General features: G+C 42.1%; 1 protein-coding gene across 1 annotated transcript in view; it reads right to left on the reverse strand.

Moving 5' to 3' along the window:
* acer2 (alkaline ceramidase 2) overlaps nt 1–21,474 on the reverse strand; it is a 66,986-nt gene that overhangs the window by 19,527 nt on the left and 25,985 nt on the right. Inside the window, exon 4 of the mRNA XM_043719072.2 lies at nt 7,208–7,345. Coding sequence (XP_043575007.1) covers nt 7,208–7,345 — 138 coding nt within the window. The remainder of the gene's footprint in view (nt 1–7,207; nt 7,346–21,474) is intronic.

A 21,474-nucleotide genomic window follows, 5' to 3' on the forward strand; every position in this document is an offset into this window, starting at 1 on the left:
TCATTAAATTCACAGGCCAATTCACAGACTTTACCCTCATTAAATTCACAGGCCAATTCACAGACTTTACCCTAATTAGATTCACAGGCCAATTCACTGACTTTATCTTCATTAAATTCACAGGCCAATTCACCAAAATTATCTTCATTAATTTCACAGTCCAATTCACTGACTTTACCCTCATTAAATTCACAGGCCAATTCACCGACTTTGTCCTCATTAAACTCACAGGCCAATTTGCCAACGGTGTCCTCATTAAATTCACAGGCCAATTCACCGGCTTTACTCTCATTAACTTCACAGGCCAATTCACCGACTTTATCTTCATTAAATCAGTATTTTGTTTTCTGGACACTTTTCATGTTGCCAGGCAATGGAAAGGAACCAGGACCATAAAGTTGACGAGTTGCTCCTGCTGGCTATTGTGAGGGGTTATTGATATAAATCAGTATCCTGACATGCACTTCATCGGTGACCTACTTTATATGGAACTGACAGCGAGACCTTTGGGATGTCACAGGCAGCTCACTGGAAGGGCCATAAGGATAATGCTGTTGCATTAGATAAAGCTCCATGGCATTACGGGTAAAGTATTAGCATGGATAGAGAAATTGGTTGACTAACAGGAAGCAGAGAGTGGGGTTAAATGAGTGCTATTCTGGTTGGCAATCAGTGACTAGGAGAAGGTGAGGATTGCAGATGCAGCAGATCAGAGTCGGAGGTGTGGTGCTGAAAAAGTACAGCAGGTCAGGCAGCATCTGAGGAGCAGGAGAATGAACCACAATCATTCAAAATTTACACAGACGATTTGGAGTTGTGGACTATATATAATGTGTCAAAGTTTACAGATGACACTAAGATGAGTGGCAGAGAAAAGTGTGCAGAGGATCATAGATATTTTAGAGAGTAGGCAAAGGTCTGGCAGGTGGAATGCAATGTTATTAAATATGAAGTCATCCATTTTGGTAGAAGTAACAGTAAAAAGGATTATTACTTGAATGGTAAAACGTTGCAGCATGCTGCTATGCAGAGGGACCTGGGTGTCCTTGTGCATGAATCACAGAAGGTTGGTCTGCAGGTATAACAGGTAATTAGGAAGGCAAATGGAATTTTGTCCCTCATTGCTAAAGGGATTGAGTTTAAAAGAAGGGAGGTTATATTGTAGCTGTACAGGATGCTGGTGAGGCCACACCTGGAGTATTGTGTGCAGTTTTGGTCTCCTTACTTGAGAAAGGATGTACTGGCTCTGGAGGGGGTGCAGAGGAGGTTCTCTGAGTTGATTCTGGTGGTGAGGGGGTTGGCATATGAGGAGAGACTGAGTAAACTGGGATTATAGTCATTGGAATTCAGAAGAATGAGAGGAGCTCCGATAGAAACATGTAAAATTATGAAGGGAATAGATAAGATACTTAGAGAGGATGCAGGTGAAACTAGGACAAGAGGGCATAGCCTCAAATTAGGGGGAATAGATTTAGGACTGAATTGAGAAGGAACTTCTTCACCCTAAGGGTTGTAAATCTATGGAATTTTCTACCTGTGAAATAGTCAATGCTACTTCAGTCAATGTTTTTAAAACTAAGATAGGTTTTTTTTTGAACAGCAAAGGAATTACGTTTTTGGTGAGCGGGCGGCTAAGTGGAGCTGAGGCCATGAAAAGATCAGCCACGATCTTATTGAATGGCGGGGCAGGCTCAAAGGGCTAGACGGCCTATTCCTGCTCCTAGTTCTTATGTTATATTCTTACAATATATTGATTTGAAATCAGTGGACAATGCACAACCACCAGATCAGCAGAGAGCTGTTCCTGAAGGAGGCTGCAGATGTGTTTGCAAGCACCTGCCCGGTCAGTTTAATCACTATCTTTGAATAGGCCTGATGTGCCGGTGTTGGACTGGGGTGGACAAAGTTAAAAATCACACAACACCAGATTATAGGCCAAAAGGTGTATTTAAAAGTACAAGTTTTCAGAGCATTGCTCCTTCGTCAGGTAGGTAAGGACAGTAAGCTTCTCTTGGTAGGCCCTCTCAGGTGGATAGTTCCTCCCAGGACCTCAGTTCCTCTGTGGCCTTCCTCCCTGCTGTTTTCACCCTCTCTCCTGTGCACCTGCTGAACCGAGCAAAGAATGTTGCTGTTGCAATAGCTGGAAAACATCCACAATCTCCCATTCCACTGGTACAAGCTTGAAAGACTCCAAACATCTCCAAAACCTACACACCAACAACAACTCTGTGCAACATTTGTCAGAGCTGTTGCTGAGTTCAGACAACCCAGAAGTGGCCGTTGTTGCCTGAGCCTTGAAACCATGGAGACATTAAACTCAATTAAATGTTTGATTAAGTTGAAGATCTCCTCATTACCATGTGTTGTTGATTATAACATCTGTGGTAATTACCAACCAGTCTGTCCCTGATGATCATAATGATTCATTGAGCAGGTATCTCATACCAGACAAACGGAACTCTGTTCCTGACCAGGTTAGAGCCTGTCTGTTTTGCTTTTAAGTTTCTTCGAATTTTACTGATCCCAATGTCCGTTCTTGGGAGTTAAAATGCCACTCCTAGTTTTTCTTTTTAAAAAAGATGCAGACATTCTGTATTCTGATGATGCTGCATAATATGACTGTTTACCCTGGCAGGGTGTTCTGAAATCATAATGTGCTCCACCCATAAACTCCTGATAGGAGAAGCAGATAAGCAGATCCTGGAAAAGAAGGCAAACAATGAAGTTCAACCTTTTTCCTTGAATTGCACTTGTGTTGCACATTAGGTGCCAAGAGAAATTAAGTGGTGAAACGTCATTACATGCAATGCTTGGAATCACAGGATTGTTAAAATCATTTCGAGTGCCTGTTAGCGAACAAGTCTCATGAAACTTTGTCCAAGGACCTCCTTGTTTTGCAAATGAAATTGGCACCAACTGCCCAAACAGTATTCTTCTACAAAAAGGTTTGTTTCATCGTTCAGACTGTACAGGTGGAAATACTTTCATGCCATTTCACCAACTTTCAATAAGATAGGAAGAAACGAACGTAAAGCTTTTTTGCACATCACGCCAACGGCCAAAAAATGTCCTAACAAATTGTGTGCAACCCTGAAATATAATGGCGAACACCAAAGCAAACAGATTTTGCATTGCAAGGCAACATTTAAAAGGCATTTGGATGGGTATATGAATAGGAAGGGTTTGGAGGGATATGGGCCGGGTGCTGGCAGGTGGGACTAGATTGGGTTGGGATATCTGGTCGGCATGGACGGGTTGGACCGAAGGGTCTGTTTCCATGCTGTACATCTCTATGACTCTATGACAGGGTGAATATTGTGGATAATTTTGACATTGTGTAATATTCAATGGAAATAAATGATAGTGGAGATATAAAAAGGGATGCAATTCTGTGCAAATCACAAAAGTTAAAAATATCCTGATTGTGTCATTAAAAATACAGCAACACAAAAGGATAACAATTTTTATCAATCATCATTCCACATATACATTTACATAAGATCCTTATGTCACATAAAATGCATAAAGAGGTTCGAAACAGAAGCTATCTTCCAGATATCCATTTCTTGTCTAGCAGAGATTCCACTTGCCTTTCTTTGCACTTTTTGTAGCAGTCTCTCTCTCTCTCTCTCTCTTCATCTAGTGATTTCATTGTTTGAGGGTTGTTAATCATGGCTCAGAGTTGCCAATGATATCACAATGGGGCAGGTACAGGAGTACAACACCCGCTTTAGCCAGTACAGGGATTTAACCTCCACTGTCACTATTCTTAAGCTCCATATTCTAACCAATTCCACAGCAGTGGGTTATCACAGGCATGGACCTCTATCCTACCATTGTAGCAAGTAAGAGAGCAATACTTTTTGACTCTCTCACTCTAAGTCGCTGTATATCCTGCCAGTATTTTTGTCGTTCAGGCACACAATCCTTTATCCGAAACGCTCCTGATCAGCTGGTTTTCAGAACTTTTCAAATGTTGGAATAAGTGACAGTTCAACAGTGAAATTTTTAAAAACCTTGCCAAACAGTACTATGGGCCCTGAGACAGAATTGAGGCCTGCCAGTGCTAGGCCACACCCACCCAAGTCTCATCTGGGTGACACGCATCGAGAGGGTGTGGAGTTGGGTTAACTGTTCACACACTAAACAATCTTGTTAATGAGATAAAACTTCACAAAAAAATCTTCAGATTTTGGAGCTTTTCGGATTTCGGAAAAAGGGCTGTCTATATTATTATGATCATGCATGCACAAACTGTGTTCCAGGGAAACCTAAGAAGTACACTTGGTTTCATTCAGTCATACCTCCATAAGACCAGATGATATAGGAGCAGAATTAGGCCATTTGGCCCATTGAATCAGTTCCACCATTCAATCATGGCTGATACTTTTCTCAACCCCATTCTTCTGCTGCTCACCGTAACTCTTGATCCCCTTATTAATTAAGAACCTATCTACCTCCACCTGAAAAACACTCAATGACTCCCATTGAAAGGAGGGGAAAAGAAAAGTCTCCTGAGTGCACTTAAGTCATTCAATAATTACCTGGAAGTCCTACTGGCAGTGACTGCCAACATTTTCATCCCCAGGAAAGTAGCAAAGTGCTACAAACAATGGCCTTGGCCGCAGGGCAGGTCAACTAATTGTATGTTTTTCCCTCTTCTCATTGGTCACTCTTTGTGCCAACACACCGTACACCATCTTTCTAATTTAACAATTGTCCAACTGACCATTCACATGGCTTCCTGCTTAAGGGGCAGGCTCCAACTCAATATCTTCCAGAAGACTACCCTTGAAATAATTACTTTCATCCACAACCTGAAAATGAACTGAATTTGTTGTCTACACACCCCTACATTGTTTACTGCCCATCTCCAACGTCACCCCTCACACACTCAACTGCTAGCATTATCCTCATTCAGGTGAAATGGAAGACTGCAGATGCTGGAGATTAGAGTCGAGAGTGTGGTGCTGATGAAGGGCTTTTACCCGAAACATCGATTTTTCTGCTCCTTGGATACTGCCTGACCTGCTGTGCTTTTCTACACATTCATTATCCTCAATCTAACTTCCCACAAGACAAATTGCTGCACACTGTCTAACGCAATAGTGTATCGGGGGTAGGTGTGCAACCTTAAACCCCTTCCCTCCTTCGAGGAGAAAACTACAGTGTATCTAAGGAAGCTGTCTGCTCTTGCTAAGGGAGATGTTGAATTTAGTGATATCTCTCAGATGCTCAGTTACTAATTGAGCACTGGCACTGTTTCTCTGGCATCACCATGACTCATCATAGTCAACGTTCCACGTAGCATCGTAGAGTTAAACAGTATTGGAAACAGACCCTTCGGTCTAACCAGTCACACCGACTAGTTCCCAAACTAAACCAGTCCCACTTGCCTGCGTTTGGCCCAAATCCCTTCAGACCTTTTCTATTCATGTACTTATCCAAGTGTCTCTTAAAAGTTGTAATTGTACCTGCATCCACCACTTCTTCAATTCACACATGAACCACTCTCTGTGCAAAAAAGTTGTCCCTCATATATCCTTTTTAAAACTTTCTCCTTTCACCTTAAAAATATGACCCCTAGTTTCGAACTCCCCCAGCCTACGGAAAAATCCTTGCTGTTCACCTTATCTATGCTGTTCACCTTAAGTGGCAACTGGAAAACTAATCCAATAAAGGGTAAATATGATACTGGGCTTATGGGCTATAGAAAAGTGAGCAAAATGCTATAAAGGTTAGTCCCTACCTATAGGGTGTAATGTGTAACTGACAAATCTGAATTACATAACTCCCATTCATACATTATCCAGAAGAAAAGAAGTTTTTGAGCTGCATGACTGTGGATTTAGTCTTGGCTCCAGCAAATTAGCAGCTACTTTGACATGCTGCACCATTTTGTTATGCATTGAAGTTCTCTGCGCTCCCAAATCACCATTGCTAATTTTCTTATTATCTAAAATCAATTTCAAGTTAATGCAGATTGTAATTAACTGAGTCCCCAGCATTGATCCTTATGACACTCCACTTTTCTCTGCCAGCCAGCTTGAAAATAGTTTGTTTAGAGTTATAGAGATGTACAGCATGGAAACAGACCCTTCTGTCCAACTTGTCCATGCTGGCCAGATATCCCAACCCAATCTAGTCCCACCTGCCAGCACCCGGCCCAAATGCCTCCAAACCCTTCCTATTCATATACCCATCCAAATGTCTCTTAAATGTTGCAATTGTACCAGCCTCCACCACTTCCTCTGGCAGCTCATTCCATATACGTACCACCCTCTGTGTGAAAACATTGCCCTGTAGGTCTCTTTTATATCTTTTCCCTCTCACTCTAAACCTATGCCCTCTAGTTCTGGACTCCCCGACCCCAGGGAAAAGACTTTGCCTAACTGCATGGAGTTTGCACATTCTCCCAGTGTTTGGGTGGATTTCCTTCAGATGCTCCGGTTTCCTCTCTCAGCCCAAAGACGTACAGGTTCGGTGGATTGGCCAAGCTAAATTGTCTGGAGTGTCCAGTGGTTGTCCAGGCTAGATGGGTTATTCATGGCAAATGTGGGGCTATGGGGATAGGGTGGGGGCTGGGTCTGGGTCTAGGTGAGATGTTCGCCAGAGGGTTGGCGTGGAGTCGATGGTCCGAATGGTCTCTTTCCACACTGTAGGGATTCTATGATTCCAAGATGCAGGCTACCAGTGGCAGGCAGAGGGGCCAGCCCTCAGTCAGGGTGACAGACCCTCTCTAACGATGTGGATGTTGTTGCAGCAGAAGATGGATTTCCCTGTTGATGGAAATCATCACCATGCCCCTTATAGTGGCTGTTCAATGTGATTTGTATTTAAAGTTTTATGAAGCGTGTTTAGAGGATATCTTCATTTTGAAGCACCGTCTCAGTTTCTTATCCTCTACCGTCACCTTCTCCTGGCAATCTCTATTCCAATTAAAATGAAAATCCTAAAATGTTTTGCTCCCATCATAAAACATTCTGACCCCTGCTTCCTGCTCCAAAACTAAAATTCAGTTCCACACACATGATTACAGAATTGATATTCCAGGATTAAAAACAAGTTTCTTCCTTACATTAGATACAAATTCTGTATAAGAACATATGATGACAGAACAACCGTTTCAAAAACAGTTCAATGAAAGGTATCTCGTAGCGTGAAGTGGAGTAGTTATATGTGCATGCGGCAGTTTGTAATGACTCACCTTTTTAATTCAGCCACAAGTAGAGCTGTACAGGGGACTCCTAATGTCATCAATGAGATGTTATTGATTGCTGGTTTCACAAACGCAAGACATGTGGCAACACCAGATAGAATACCAACAGCAGCTTTAAATCGGCTCCTAGGACAAGAACCAGGTATTATATTTGGATTCATTTCCAGTTCAGGGCAAAATAATCTATGCACAGAGTTTCTCCTTCCCCCGGCACCCTGTTTAATCTTTGTCATTAGGTTTTTGATAGTCACAGTTCCGCTTTTTATAATTTTGCACTGTAGCCCTCACCTTTTTTCTGATATTATTAGACCATTGATATCGAGAGGCCTCAAAGGTAGACGTGTTAGCAGCATAATGGGAGTGATAATAGGTCTATCCAAATACCATACACATATAGTCAAACAAAGTGCCTTATGTAAAATTAAAGGACCATTCTCAAACATATGAAACGAGGCATCAAGTGAACTGAAAGCAAAACTAACTCTGGCCACATATAAACTAAATCAGGTGTTGAGACAATCGGCGTATACACATTGAATGTTCCTTATTTTCACTTTCTGCAACATGTAAATACCGGAAGAAACCAAATAATAGTCTTTAGGTGCCAAATTCCTTTAGACACTAAAATCATGGATTTATATTACACCTAATTCAGTACCTACAGACATTCTTGAAATGACCAGCTTGACTTGTACTCAAAACTGTTATTACACTGGTTCAGGTTATTGTTAAAACTACACTAAGATTTTGTTTTCTGCAACATATTGTCTTTGTTCTTAAAAACAAAACTGTGTTGACTGCCTGTCATGAGTCCACAGAGAGTTTGTCTGATTAATAGATAAACCAGAAAATTGATGGATTGGAGAGTATATTGTCCTTGACTCCTACCTCTCAATCTCTCGCAATATTGAGACAGCGGAGAATAATCATTGTCTGTGGAACCCTACTGAGAAAGCAGCTGAGTAGCTCTACCACCAGATAAAGAGAGGAAAACTGGCAGGATAAAATGGAATTTTTAAAGATATATTCTCATCATTTTTCACCAAAAATAAAATGTTGAAATAAAAATATTCACAGCATAATTATAGGTTATTATATTTTCAAAAATTCCATTCTTGCAATCATCTTATTGCGAAACAAGCTACAAAAGTTGAAAGGTGAATTGTAAGTGAAAACACAAAACATATGTAATTTGCTCTATTGAGGACCCTCTTCCAGTGCTGGAATCTCTGAGCAAATGTTCCAAATTAGCTCAAAATAGCTTGTAGGCTGGTGAAACAAATTTCCGGAACATTCATCCATTTTTGCACATCCTGCATTTTTGCCTGATGGAAACAGAAGGATTTTCACTGATGCCAATATCTATTCAAATTAAGAATCTAAAATGAAAGAATGTTGCTCACTCAGCAATAGTAAAGCAAAGAATAGCGAATGCTGAAGATCTGAAACTAAAACAGAAATTTCTGACAATACTCAGCAGATTTGGCATTGTCTGTCGCAAGAGAAAGCAGAGTTAACATTTCCAGTGATTCTTCTTCAGAACTGATAGTAGCCAGGTGAAGATAGTACTTGACTTTTTTCCTCTCTGTATACACCAGTAGATGCAGCTGACAATCCCAGCTGGTGATTGCTGGACTCAAACAGGCATCAACAGTCTGGTGGCCTATAAACAATACCCACCAATGTATGCTGCCCTGACTGTTTCTTGGCTCTACCCTGACTGGTTCTATATCTGAAAAAGGGTCACTGGACTCAAAACATTAACTCTGCTTTCTTCCCACAGGTGCTGACAGGCCTGCTGAGTTTCACCAGCCAATTCTGTTTTTGCTTTAGATCTCCAACATCCCCGCACTTCTTTGCTTTATTTTATGTTTGAGTCTATACCTTGATCCTTTGTAAGCAAGCATCTCTTACTTAGAATACTACCTCACTTCTTTTCCCTTTTTGCTAATCCCACCTAATTGTCAAATAACCTTGGATATTCAATTCCCAATCTCAGTCACACTGCAGCCACTTGTAGGTAATGGCAAGTAAATCACCCCAATTACCTCAATTTTTGCATTCAAACCAATTATTTTGTGAATGTTATGATGCATTCAGATTGAGTGTCTTTAATTCTGTTTTTTGAACATTATTCGCTATTCTGATCCTGTTGATATTTGTCTGTATTTTGTTAATCTTTTATTTGCTTTCCACTTTTCCATTTCCTTTTAGTAGTCTAGTTTTCCTCAAATCTGAGCTCCCTCTCAGTTTGCTACCCCTTTACCAATCTGGTTTAAACCCTTCACAACAGCACCAGCAAATCTCTCAGTCCCAGTCCTGCTAAGACTAAACTCATCCATCTTGTACACACCCCTTCTGCTGCAGAAATCTAATGGCATCTATTCTACCCCAGTTCTCCAGGCACATACTGAAATGTTCAATTCTCCTGTTTCTATGGAAGTAATCCTGAGAAGACTGTAGTTAGACCACTTTTGGAATACTGTGTTCAATTCTGGTCTCCCTGCTATAGGCAAGATGTCATTAAATTTGAAAGGGTGCAGAAAACATTTACAAGGATGTTGCTGGGGTTGGAGGGTTTGAGCTACAGGTAGAGACAGAATAGGCTGGGGCTATTTTCCCTGGAGTGTCAGAGGCTGAGGGGTGACCCTATCAAGGTTTATAAAATCATGATGGGCATGGATAGGGTAAATAGTCAAGGTCTTTTCCCCAGAGTATGAGTCCAAAATTAGAGGGCATAGCTTTAAGGTGAGAGGGGAAAGATTTAAAAGGGACCTAAGGGGCAACATTTTCATGCAGAGAGAGGGTGGTGGTGTGTATGGAATGAACTGCCAGAGAAAGTGGTGGAGGCTGGTACAATTACAACATTTAAAAGGCATGCAGGTGGGTATATAAATAGGAAAGGTTTAGAGGGATTTGGCCAAATATTAGCAAATGGGTCTAGATTAATTTAAGATATCTGGTCGGCATGTACATGTTGGACCAAATGTTTCCATGTTGTACATTTCTATGACTGCTTCAGTGCTCCTCCTTTTCAGTTTCCTTCCCAGCTCTCTGAAATCTGCTTTCAGGGCACAACCCCCTTCCGACCTAGATTACTGTTATCAATATGGACCACTCACTCCGTTGCCTATTCACCCTACCTCCAGAAGAATATCTTGCGGATGCTTCATGTTATCCCGTTTTCCTGAATAGAGGGAGATGACAAACCATCCTGAGGTTAGATAAAAGCCATCCGATCTCCCCTATAAGAAATCTTGATTCAATCAACACAGCTTTTCACTGTTTCTTCCTCCCACTTGTACAGCCACTGTGCCACGGACATGGCTTGGCATTCTGAGGAATCATCCCCGTCACCAGTATCCAACATGGAAAACCAATCCATGAGCAAGACCCAAGGAGATTCCTGCAGTACCCGCTTGGATCTCTTAGACTTCCTGGTGGTCATCCATTCCCTACTGACTCTGTTCTGCTAACCTGAAGTCCAGCCACCTCTCTGAATATACTCTCCACATAAACCACAACCTTACAAACGCACTCCAGCTCCACTCCAGCTCTGAAATTCAAAGCTCAAGTTTCTGCAGCTAGTGACATCTAGCAGTAGTCTTATTATATTTGCGTCAGCAGTTTAATGTAACCGAATGTCTTGCTTGGTCTTCACAGAGAGCAGTAAAAGTCAACCACATTGTTGTGAACCTGGAGTCACATGTGGACAAAAATGTCGTAAAGATGGTTCACTCGACCTGAAACGTTACCTCTAATTTCTCACCAAAGATGCTGCCAGACCTACTGAGTTTTTCCAGCAATTTCTGTTTTTGCTCATGGTAAAGATGGCATATTTCCTTCCCTAAAGGCTATCTGTGAGTTGATTTCTTTTCAAAGCAACAATCTGGTAGTTTCATTATCATTATTGCTAAAAACTAGTTTTTTTTTAAATTTAAGATTATTTAGATAAATTAATTTAAATTTCCAGTTACTGTAGTGGGATCTGAACTCAAGTTTCCCCATTATTAGTCAAAGCATCTCGATTACTAGCTTAATAACATAACCACCATGCTAACTTACCTATTATCTTGCATGGAAACATATATGTTTCTAAATTATGAACAACAATATTTACGAGGGGGAATACCATTGAATAAACATTTAATTGAAAGAAAGCTGAAATTTATCCAGCAAGTATGCTTTATTAAGTCTGTGGAAATTTTAAAAAGTATATCTGAAATGGAAAAAGGAAGAGCAAATATCTCTGGCTTTGCTTATCTGAAACAGAAATAATATAATAACCTTAAATTGTTTTCCGGAGTCATTACTATTTTGGAACATTCTATGCTGTTTAATACATTAACGTGACTTCCCTTCCTCAGTCAAGGCCTGTGTACACTAGCTTCTGCTGCTGATAATTTTGGTTCTGTAACTTCCCGTACTGCCCAATTCATTATTTTGTTGACAGCACTGTTTTGTATAGTTGTATTTATCCTTTTTTGGCAAATGCTGGAAATGGAATAAACATACTTTCGTTCAAGATTCTGCTAGGCTATGAATATACAGCTTAAGTCACATTAGTTTAAGTTTTGCCCATTACAAAGAAAATAGTTGTCTAAATATCTTTCAAGTGTTACTTGTATTGAATGACTATCACAAAAAAAATTCAAGTAATAGGCGCCATTTTGGAGCCTGACCAAGTAACTTGAGAATCTGACAGTATTCACCTCATTTACAGTGTTCAAATTGTTCCTTGTGTTTACATATCAAAAACTCTCTTCCTAAACCAACATCACTTCTGCAATATTATTTTACTAGAACACTGGAAAATTAGAGAGTTTAATTAGGTCTGTAGTAATTGTAACGAGGTCAGCCAGGTGGACCTCGTTCAATATGAGTTCCCTGGTTGGGGCTGTTAATCTGGTTCAATCAGGGAGTCCTGGATATAAACAGGGAGTGTCAGAGGTTCTGTTAACTCGGAGAGCTGGCTGTGAGGGAGCTGGGTCAGTCTCTAGGCCTCTCCACGTGTAACTAAAGGATGACCTAATCATGGGATACCAGCTTTTGTGGAGTATTTCAGGTCACATAATGTAACCATTTTCTAGATATTTACAGAGCCTCCAAAGATTTTAAGATGGTGTCCAAGATCCACCCCGTCACTAAAGACAGAGAGAATTCAGCGCACCATCTCATTACAGGAAGTAATGGAGATAACCCGGTCAGTCATTAAACAGCACTGACTGTAGGGCACCATTGCCATTTTGAAAGGGCGGCCCAGTAGAACTGTCTCTAACAAGAAATTGGGAGAGCAAGGAAAGAAATTACAGAGCAAGACAAGCTGTCAGGTGGAGGGAAAGAAGCAGGGCACTTGGCAGAAGACCGTATCTGCAAAGGTTTAGAGACCACCTTTCCTGCACCAACTTCAGTGAGCAACAATACATGAAGAGATAGTCAGTGACAGGTCATTAGCTGCAGACATTACTCAAGCCTCAAGCTAGGGCATGGTCACCAATTCCTGTGGCTGTGAAGGTCACCAGCATTTGTCACAGGGTCATTTCAAGCTTACCCGTCATTGAAATCCCTCAATGAGTATATTTGTCCACTGAGTATATTGTCCATGTCACTGCTTGTGGGCTGTGTGGGTTTTTGTGTGGCCTAATCTTAGAACCATATCTCCAACCCCACATTCTGTAAGTATTTCCAGGAGGTGAAATTGATCCCTGGCCTTAAGGTTGCTGGCACTCCTTTCTTTGGTTCCTCTTCATTACTTCCTTATGCCAATGTGTGTTCTCAAAGAATTGAGTCCTTTAATCCAGGAAGTTCCTCCAAGACAATTTCTTCTTACTGAGGGTCTGCCACATGTTGACATCTATGTTGTATTTCTTGAGGGAAACTTTCAGGGTGTCTTGAAATGCTTATCTTACCCACCTCTCATTCAACTGCCTTCCTTCAACTGGGGAAGGAGATTTGCTTTGACAGTCGGAACTCAGGCATTCTGAGCATATGGCCAGCCCAATGGAGTGAGTTTCAGAACACAGTATACATGAGGGGCAAATGTTTTACATAGAGGGTGGTTTGCCTATGAAATGAACTTCCTGAGGAAGTGATGGATGTGGGTACAGTTACAATGTTCAAAACACACTTAGATAAGTGCATGAATAGGAAGATTTGGAGGGAGGTGGGACTAGTTTAGTTTGGGATTGTGTATGTGGTTCTATGACACTATAAAGTTGTGCCTTACTGCAGGCTTCCCCATGATGCAAATGCATTGACTGCATGCAAATCTATTATACTTATCTAAAGGGACACCACTAACTATATCCATTTACTTCTTCAATATGGAACTGACTTGTGACAACAGGCAGTGGATTCCGCAGCTGAATTTCCTGGATGTACTGACAATTCCTTCATTCAGTAGCAGCCCTTTGACCCTCATATTCATAGAACATAGAACAATACAGCGCAGAACAGGTCTTTCAGCCCTCAATGTTACGCCCGCCTGTGAACTATTGTTAGCTCGTTCCCCCTACACTATCCCAAAATCATCCATGTGCTTATCCAAGGATTGTTTAAATCTCCCTAATGTGGCTGAGTTGACTACATTAGCAGGTAGGGCATTCCACGCCCTTACCACTCTCTGAGTAAAGAACCTGCCTCTGACATCTGTGTTAAAACTATCACCCCTCAATTTGTAGTTATGCCCCTTCGTACAAGCTGACGTCATCATCCTAGGAAAAAGACTTTCACTGTCCACCCTATCTAATCCTCTGATCATCTCGTATGTCTGTATCAAATCCCCCCTTAGCCTTCTTCTTTCCAATAAGAACAGACCCAAGTCTCTCAGCCTTTCCTCATAAGACCTTCCCTCCAGACCAGGCAACATCCTGGTAAATCTCCTCTGCACCTTTTCCAATGCTTCCACATCCTTCCCGAAATATGGGGACCAGAACTGTACACAATATTCCAAGTGCAGCCATACCAGCGTTTTGTATAGTTGCAGCATGATATTGCGGCTCTGGAACTCAATCCCTCTACCAATGAAACCTAACACACCGTATGCCTTTTTAACAGCACTATCCACCTGGGTGGCAACTTTCAGGGATCTATGTACATGGACTCCAAGATCCCTCTGCACATCCACACTACCAAGAATCTTTCCATTGACCCAATATTCTGCCTTCCTGTTATTCTTCCCAAAGTGCATCACCTCACATTTAGATGCATTGAACTCCATTTGCCCCATCTCAGCCCAATTCTGCAGTTTATCCAAGTAGCTGAAAATGTGTTGCTGGAAAAGCGCAGCAGGTCAGGCAGTATCCAGGGAACAGGAGAATCGACGTTTCGGGCATAAGCCCTTCTTCAGTTTATCCAAGTACCCCTGCAACCTGTAACATTCTTCCAAACTGTCCACTACTCCACCAACTTTAGTGTCGTCTGCAAATTTACTAATCCATCCACCTATGCTGTGCCTAAGTCATTTATAAAAATGACAAACAGCAATGGTCCCAAAGCAGATCCTTGTGGCACACCACTAGTAACCGGACTCCAGGCTGAATATTTTCCAACCACCACTCGCTGCCTTCTTTTAGAAAGCCAGTTTATAATCCAAACTGCTAAATCACCCTCAATTCAATATCTCTGCATTTTCTCCAACAGCCTACATGTGGAAACTTATCAAAGGCTTTACTGAAGTCCATGTATACCACGTCAACTGCCCTACCCTCATCTACATGCTTGGTCACCTTCTCAAAAAACTCAGGTTTGTGAGACACGACCTGCCCTTGACGAAACCATGTTGACTATCTGAAATCAAATTGTTGCTTGCTAGATGATTATAAAACTTATCTCTTATAATCCTTTCCAAAACCTTTCCTACAACAGAAGTAAGGCTCACTGGTCTATAATTACCTGGGTCATCTCTGCTACCCTTCTTGAACAAGGGCATAACATTTGCAATCCTGCAGTCCTCTGGTACCAAACCTGTAGACAATAATGACTCAAATATCAAAGCCAAAGGCTCTGCTATCTCCTCCCTAGTTTCCCAGAGAATCCTCGGATAAATCCCATCCGGCCCAGGGGACTTGTCTACTTTCACTCCTTCTAGAATTGATAACACCTGTTTGTAACTAACCTCAATCCTTTCTAGTCTAATATCTCATACCTCATTCTTCTCCTCTACAATGTTCTCCTTTTCCTGATTGAAAACCGATGAGAAATGTTCATTTAGCACCTCTCCAATCTCCACAGGGTTGACACTCAACTTCCCACTTCTGTCTTTCACTGGCCCTATTCCTACCCTAATCATCCTTTTATTCCTCATATACCTATAGAAAGCTTTAGGGTTCTCCTTTATTCTATTTGCTAAAGACCGCTCGTGTCCTCTCTTTGCTCCTCTTAACCTTCTCTTTAAATCCTTTTGAGCTGATCTGTAACTCTCCAGCTTGCCTCATCAACACATAAGCCTCCTTCTTCTTCTTAACAAGAGATGCAATTTCTGTAGTAAACCACGGTTCCCTTACCTTATCACTTCCTCCCTGCCTGACAGGGATGTATCTATCAAGGTCACGCAATATCTGTTCCTTAAACCAGCTCCACATTTCCATTGTCTGCATCCCCTGCATTTTGCTACCCCATTCTATCTATCCTAATTCTTGCCTAATCGCATTATAATTGCCCTTGCCCCATTGATAACTCTTGACCTGTAGCATGTACCTATCCCTTTCCCTCGCTAAATTAAACATAACTGAATTATGGTCACTCTCTCCAAAGTGCTCACCTATAACTAAATCAAACACCTGGCCTGGTTCATTACCAAGCACCACATCCAATGTGGCCTCCCCTCTTGTTGGCCCTTCGACATACTGTGTCAGGAAACTGTCCTGTACACATTGGACAAAAACGGATCCATCCAATGTACTAGAGTTATAGCATTTCCAGTCAATGTTGGGGAAGTTAAAGCCCCCCATAATGACCACCCTGTTCCTTTCACTCCTACCCAGAATAATTTTGCTAATCCTCTCTTCCACCTCCCTGGAACTCTGCGGAGGCCTATAAAAAACTCCAAGCAGTGTGATCTCTCCTCTCCTGTTCACCTCAGCTCACCTCAGTAGACGAGTCCTCGTCAAAAGATCTCTCAGCCACCGTTATACTCTCCTTGACTAACAAGGCCACACCTTACCGTCTTGCCTGTTCTTAATGAAAGATCTAAACCCTGAAACCTGCAACATCCATTCCTCACCCTGCTCTATCCATGTCTCTGAAATGGCCACAACATCGAAGTCCCAGGTACCTATCCATGCTGCAAGCTCACCTCCCTTATTTCGGATACTTCTGGCGTTGAAGTAGACACACTTCAAACCAGTTTGTTCTTTGCCAGCACATTCCTGTGACCCTGAAATCCTGTATCTGTCCTCCCTACTCTCATCCTCCTGTGCACTGCAACTACACCTCAGGTTCCCATCCCCCTGCTGAGCTAGTTTAAACCCACACAAATAGCACCAGCAAATTTCCCACCCACGATATTAGTACCCCTCTGGTTCAAATGAAGACCGTCCTGTTTGTACAGGTCCCACCTTCCCCAGAATGAGCCCCAATTATCCAAGAGCCTGAAACCCTCCCTCCTGCACCACCCTTCCAGCCATGTGTTCAGCTGATATCTCTCCCTATTCCTTGCCTCGCTATCACATGGCATGGGTAACAAACCAGAGATAACAATCAGAAATATTCCAACCTCCGACTTAAAGGTCGGGTACAGCGCATATCCCCTGCTGACACAACACATGGCTTTGACAAGGACTCTGTGTAGAATACCAGCCATTTTGTCACCAGGATCACCATCAAGTAGATAATAGGATTCCTCCAATAACCCTGCAGCTGTCTGGACCATTCAGGAGATAGCCTGAGATTCAAAGGAAGGGATCTCCAGACAGAATTTCCTCTCTCGGACAGTCACGATTGTCTGGTATTCGCTCCTAAGTGAGCAATGAAGGTTGGTTCATTCGATATATTCAAGGTTAACTTTGATTTTATTTTAATGCAAAAGGAAATAAAGGCTTATGAGGAGATGCAGGAAAGTGGTGTTAAGACCACAATCAGACCAACCATGGTCTGTTATAATGGTAGAGTAGGCTAGAGTAGGCCCTGAATGGCCTGTTCATACTATAATACATCATTCTCTTTATGTTCAATACTTCTTCCTATTTCCCAAACTTGACTGCACACATAAAAAGCAACATTAAATGTTAATCCAAATCAACATGTGTGCAATGAATAATGGCATTCTGCACATAAACTAAACAAATAACTTTTGTGCATTCCCTGAGAATCTATTTTTCATGTGCTTTTGTATTGCTTGCCCAGTGACTGGAGCTTGTAATGTGTAAAGCTGCTCAGCTTCCATTTGACACAACAGCAGGAGTCCTTGAAGGATAATCTCAAGCAGCTTTGGCACAGACAGCCTGACTGCAGTAGTCAGAATCTGCTGCCTGACCGATAGCAGTAAGAGTACTGGTGAAATGTCAAAATTGGGAAACATTAGGGGAGGGGATGTGGAGATTCCAGTTGCTGTAGGCATATTGCTCCAATTAGCAGCATTTTCACGATGACAACAAGGCCTTAAACCTCTACCTATTCATTCAGACAAGGAACTGATGATGAAATACTAACTTTTTTAAAAAAAAAGTGTGTTTTAAAATGAACAAGTTAAACATAACATGTCAACTGAACATACAGTACAAGGCCATAGTACATGTCTTCAACAAAATATCTGAATCTTTTAACAAAAATTATTTTGCCTTGATCTTGTTTAATTATGCAATCCGTTATCATTAAATAACATTGTATTGCCTGTCTTTGATAAACCAATATTAACAATACAAATTTATGTAAAGATTTGCAGGGATAATTCGAGTGTAATGTTGGAATTGACAGATGCCAGCTTTGCACCTTAAATTCTACTTAAACTCTGTGCCTGATAACACACCTTTTCCCAACTAGTTAATCAAGCCCACAACCATAATCCAATCAAGGAGAAACTTTGACCATAAGTGATAAACTCTATTCACTGTATAGGACTATGAGTTTTAATGGAACTTGAAGTCTGAAGGCAACTAATCTACAAACTTTCATAAATGTTAAAATTTCATACAACTGCAGATCCTAGGTTATAAACCTTTTAAAGCTGACAAAAATGTTTCCAAAGATAGTGGCTGGCATATACAGTAAACTGAGTCGAAAATGCAAACCACAGTGTTGGTGTAGTTGGTCACTATTTTGAAACGTATGGGTGCATTTTAAACTCCTCTTGACAACACAGCCTTTGCCACCTGCTGGATCCCAAATGCTGTTTTAACTTAGAACTATTACCAGACTCACACAAGAATCCTGACATGATTAATGGAATCTGTAAGATTTCCTTTCACACTTAATGGGCGGCATGGTGGCACAGTGGTTAGCACTGCTGCCTCACAGCGCCAGAGACCTGGGTTCAATTCCCGCCTCAGGTGACTGACTGTGTGGAGTTTGCACGTTCTCCCAGTGTCTGCGTGGGTTTCCTCCGGGTGCTCCGGTTTCCTCCCACAGTCCAAAGATGTGCAGGTCAGGTGAATTGGCCATGCTAAATTGCCCGTAGTGTTAGGTAAGGGGTAAATGTAGGGGTATAGGTGGGATGCGCTTCGGCGGGTCGGTGTGGACTTGTTGGGCCGAAGGGCCTGTTTCCACACTGAAATCTAATCTAAAAAAAACTTTAATTCACATTCTACTGTAAGAGGTCTTGTTGAATGACTGGGACAGACTTGATGGGCAGAATGGCCTGCCATTCTCCAATTCCTTATCTTTTCATGATTAAATGAACTTGCTAGATTGTTGGCTTCAGTGCTGCATTGGTGTGCCAACTAGTTATTGGCTTTTGGCCTGTCTTAGCCAGACCCTTGACCTCACTCAAATGGATATAAGATTCAAAGTCCAGCATCAGAATTAGAACTAAAATTGAGTTTTATTGTCCCATGTACTCAAGTACAGGGATACAGGAGTATGGCGAAAAGTGTACAAAGTTGCTATTCCCCAGCGCCATCTTGGATACCAAAAGAAACAGAATTAACACAAGCAACCATCTTAGATACACAAAACAGCCATTTTAGATACAATAAGCAGAATTAAAGAAAGCAAAAACAGGTTGTCAGTTTTGAGACTGTACTATAGTACCAAGATAATCTGTGCATTTTTTTACAATGAAGTATGAATAGTTAGTGACCTTTTCTTCATCTTTCACATTTTTATCCTGTATGTCAACAAGCTTTCCTGACATTTCAATGCAGCATTTCACATCCAAAGGTCTTTGTGCTGGGTCCCAATTAACCACAGTTACATGCAGCAGGATAAAACTTCTGGCTGCCTCACAAAAATGCAGGTTGACCTTGTCACAGATTTTGGGAATGGGCTTAATCCAATATTTTGGTGGAACACACCTACACTAGCACCTTCCCCCCAGCGCAAAGACCATTCCCTCCGTGACTACCTGGTCAGGTCCACGCCTCCCAACAACCCACCCTCCCGTCCTGGCACCCTCCCCTGCCACCGCAGGAATTGCAAAACCTGCGCCCACACCTCCTTCCTCACCTCCATCCAAGGCCCCAAAGGAGACTTCCACATCCATCAAAGTTTTACCTGCACATCTACCAAAGCCATTTATTGTATCCATTGCTCCCAGTGCGGCCTCCTCTACATTGGGGAGACTGGACGCCTCCGAGCAGAGCACTTTAGGGAACATCTCCAGGACACCTGCACCAATCAACCCCACCGTCCCGTGGCCCAACATTTCAACTCCCCCTCCCACTCAGCCGAGGACATGGAGGTCCTGGGCCTCCTCCACCGCCGCTCCCTCACCACCCGACGCCTGGACGAAGGATGCCTCACCTTCTGCCTCGGACCACTTCAACCCCAGGGCATCAATGTGGACTTCACCAGTTTCCTCATTTCCCCTCCCCCCACCTTACCCCAGTTCCAACCTTCCACTTCAGCACCGACCTCATGACTTGCCCAACCTGCCAATCTTCTTTCCCACCTATCCACTCCACCCTCCTCTCTGACCTATCACCTTCATCCACACCTCCATCCACCCATTGTACTCTTTGCTACCTTCCCCTACCCTCCTCTCTGACCTATCACCTCACCTCAATCCCCACCCCCATTCACCTATTGTACTCTTTGCTACCATCTGCCCAGTACCCCCCCTCCACTAACCCCCCTTCCCCCTCCCCGCAATTTATCTCTCCACCCTGGAGGGTCCCTGCCTCCATTCCTGATGAAGGGCTTTTGCCTGAAACATCAATTTTCCTGCTCCTCAGATGCTGCCTGACCTGCTGTGCTTTTCCAGTACCACTCTAATCCAAACATAAGAAAACCATGCCTATTTGATACAAAGGCAAACAGTGCAGGTTACCATGTCTCACAGTCACCAGTGTCTTGGATAGAAAGTAATGACATTACATTGTCAAGGCCTATTTCTTTCAGTGATGATACACTGCTTAATATTTGACCAAGTTCAGTCACACGATACACTGCCTCACACCTGTATAATGGTGTTCATAAATGCATTGCAGCATTTTGGTTATGACAATACCACAGAGTATTTACAGCACTCTGAAGATTGGTGTTACAGCCAGCTTCCAACTCAGCACCAGACATGGGACACGACAGAATCTACTTTACTCAACTTGCCATATTTGAAGGGTTTTTTTTCACCTACCTTGGCCCCTTTTCTGACATGACAAATTGATTCTAAGGCCACAATTCTACATTTTAGACATCATCTGTATGTAACCTAAATGGCAATGGGCCGTGTTTGAACCTTAGTCACACAGTGTCAATAGGCCGTCCTACTGTGTAGAATATCGCAGTCAAAACATCTTGTGAGACATCTACTTCCCAATTGAGGATACTGGACACTGGTTAGAAATTAACAATGGATGACATTTTTTCACAACTTACTATTGTTCAGTTTCACAACAGTATGGGACTGGAAATGTGAAATTAAGTAAGAAACTGCCTCCAGAGCAAAAAATAAATTTGACGATATCTGCACATATCTTCAACAAGTCTCTCAACAGCTGCTGATATACATGGAATATACTTGCAGCATTTCCTGTTTTTTATCATTACTGGATAGTGTCTCTGTTGACTGAACTACTAAAAGATTAGATTAGATTAGATTAGATTACTTACAGTGTGGAAACAGGCCCTTCAGCCCAACAAGTCCACACCGCCCCGCCGAA

Source organism: Chiloscyllium plagiosum, unplaced genomic scaffold (assembly GCF_037043375.1).
Source record: "Chiloscyllium plagiosum isolate Xiang-an unplaced genomic scaffold, Cpla_swu_hap1 HiC_scaffold_2, whole genome shotgun sequence".
In the NCBI taxonomy this organism is placed as follows: Eukaryota; Metazoa; Chordata; class Chondrichthyes; order Orectolobiformes; family Hemiscylliidae; genus Chiloscyllium; species Chiloscyllium plagiosum.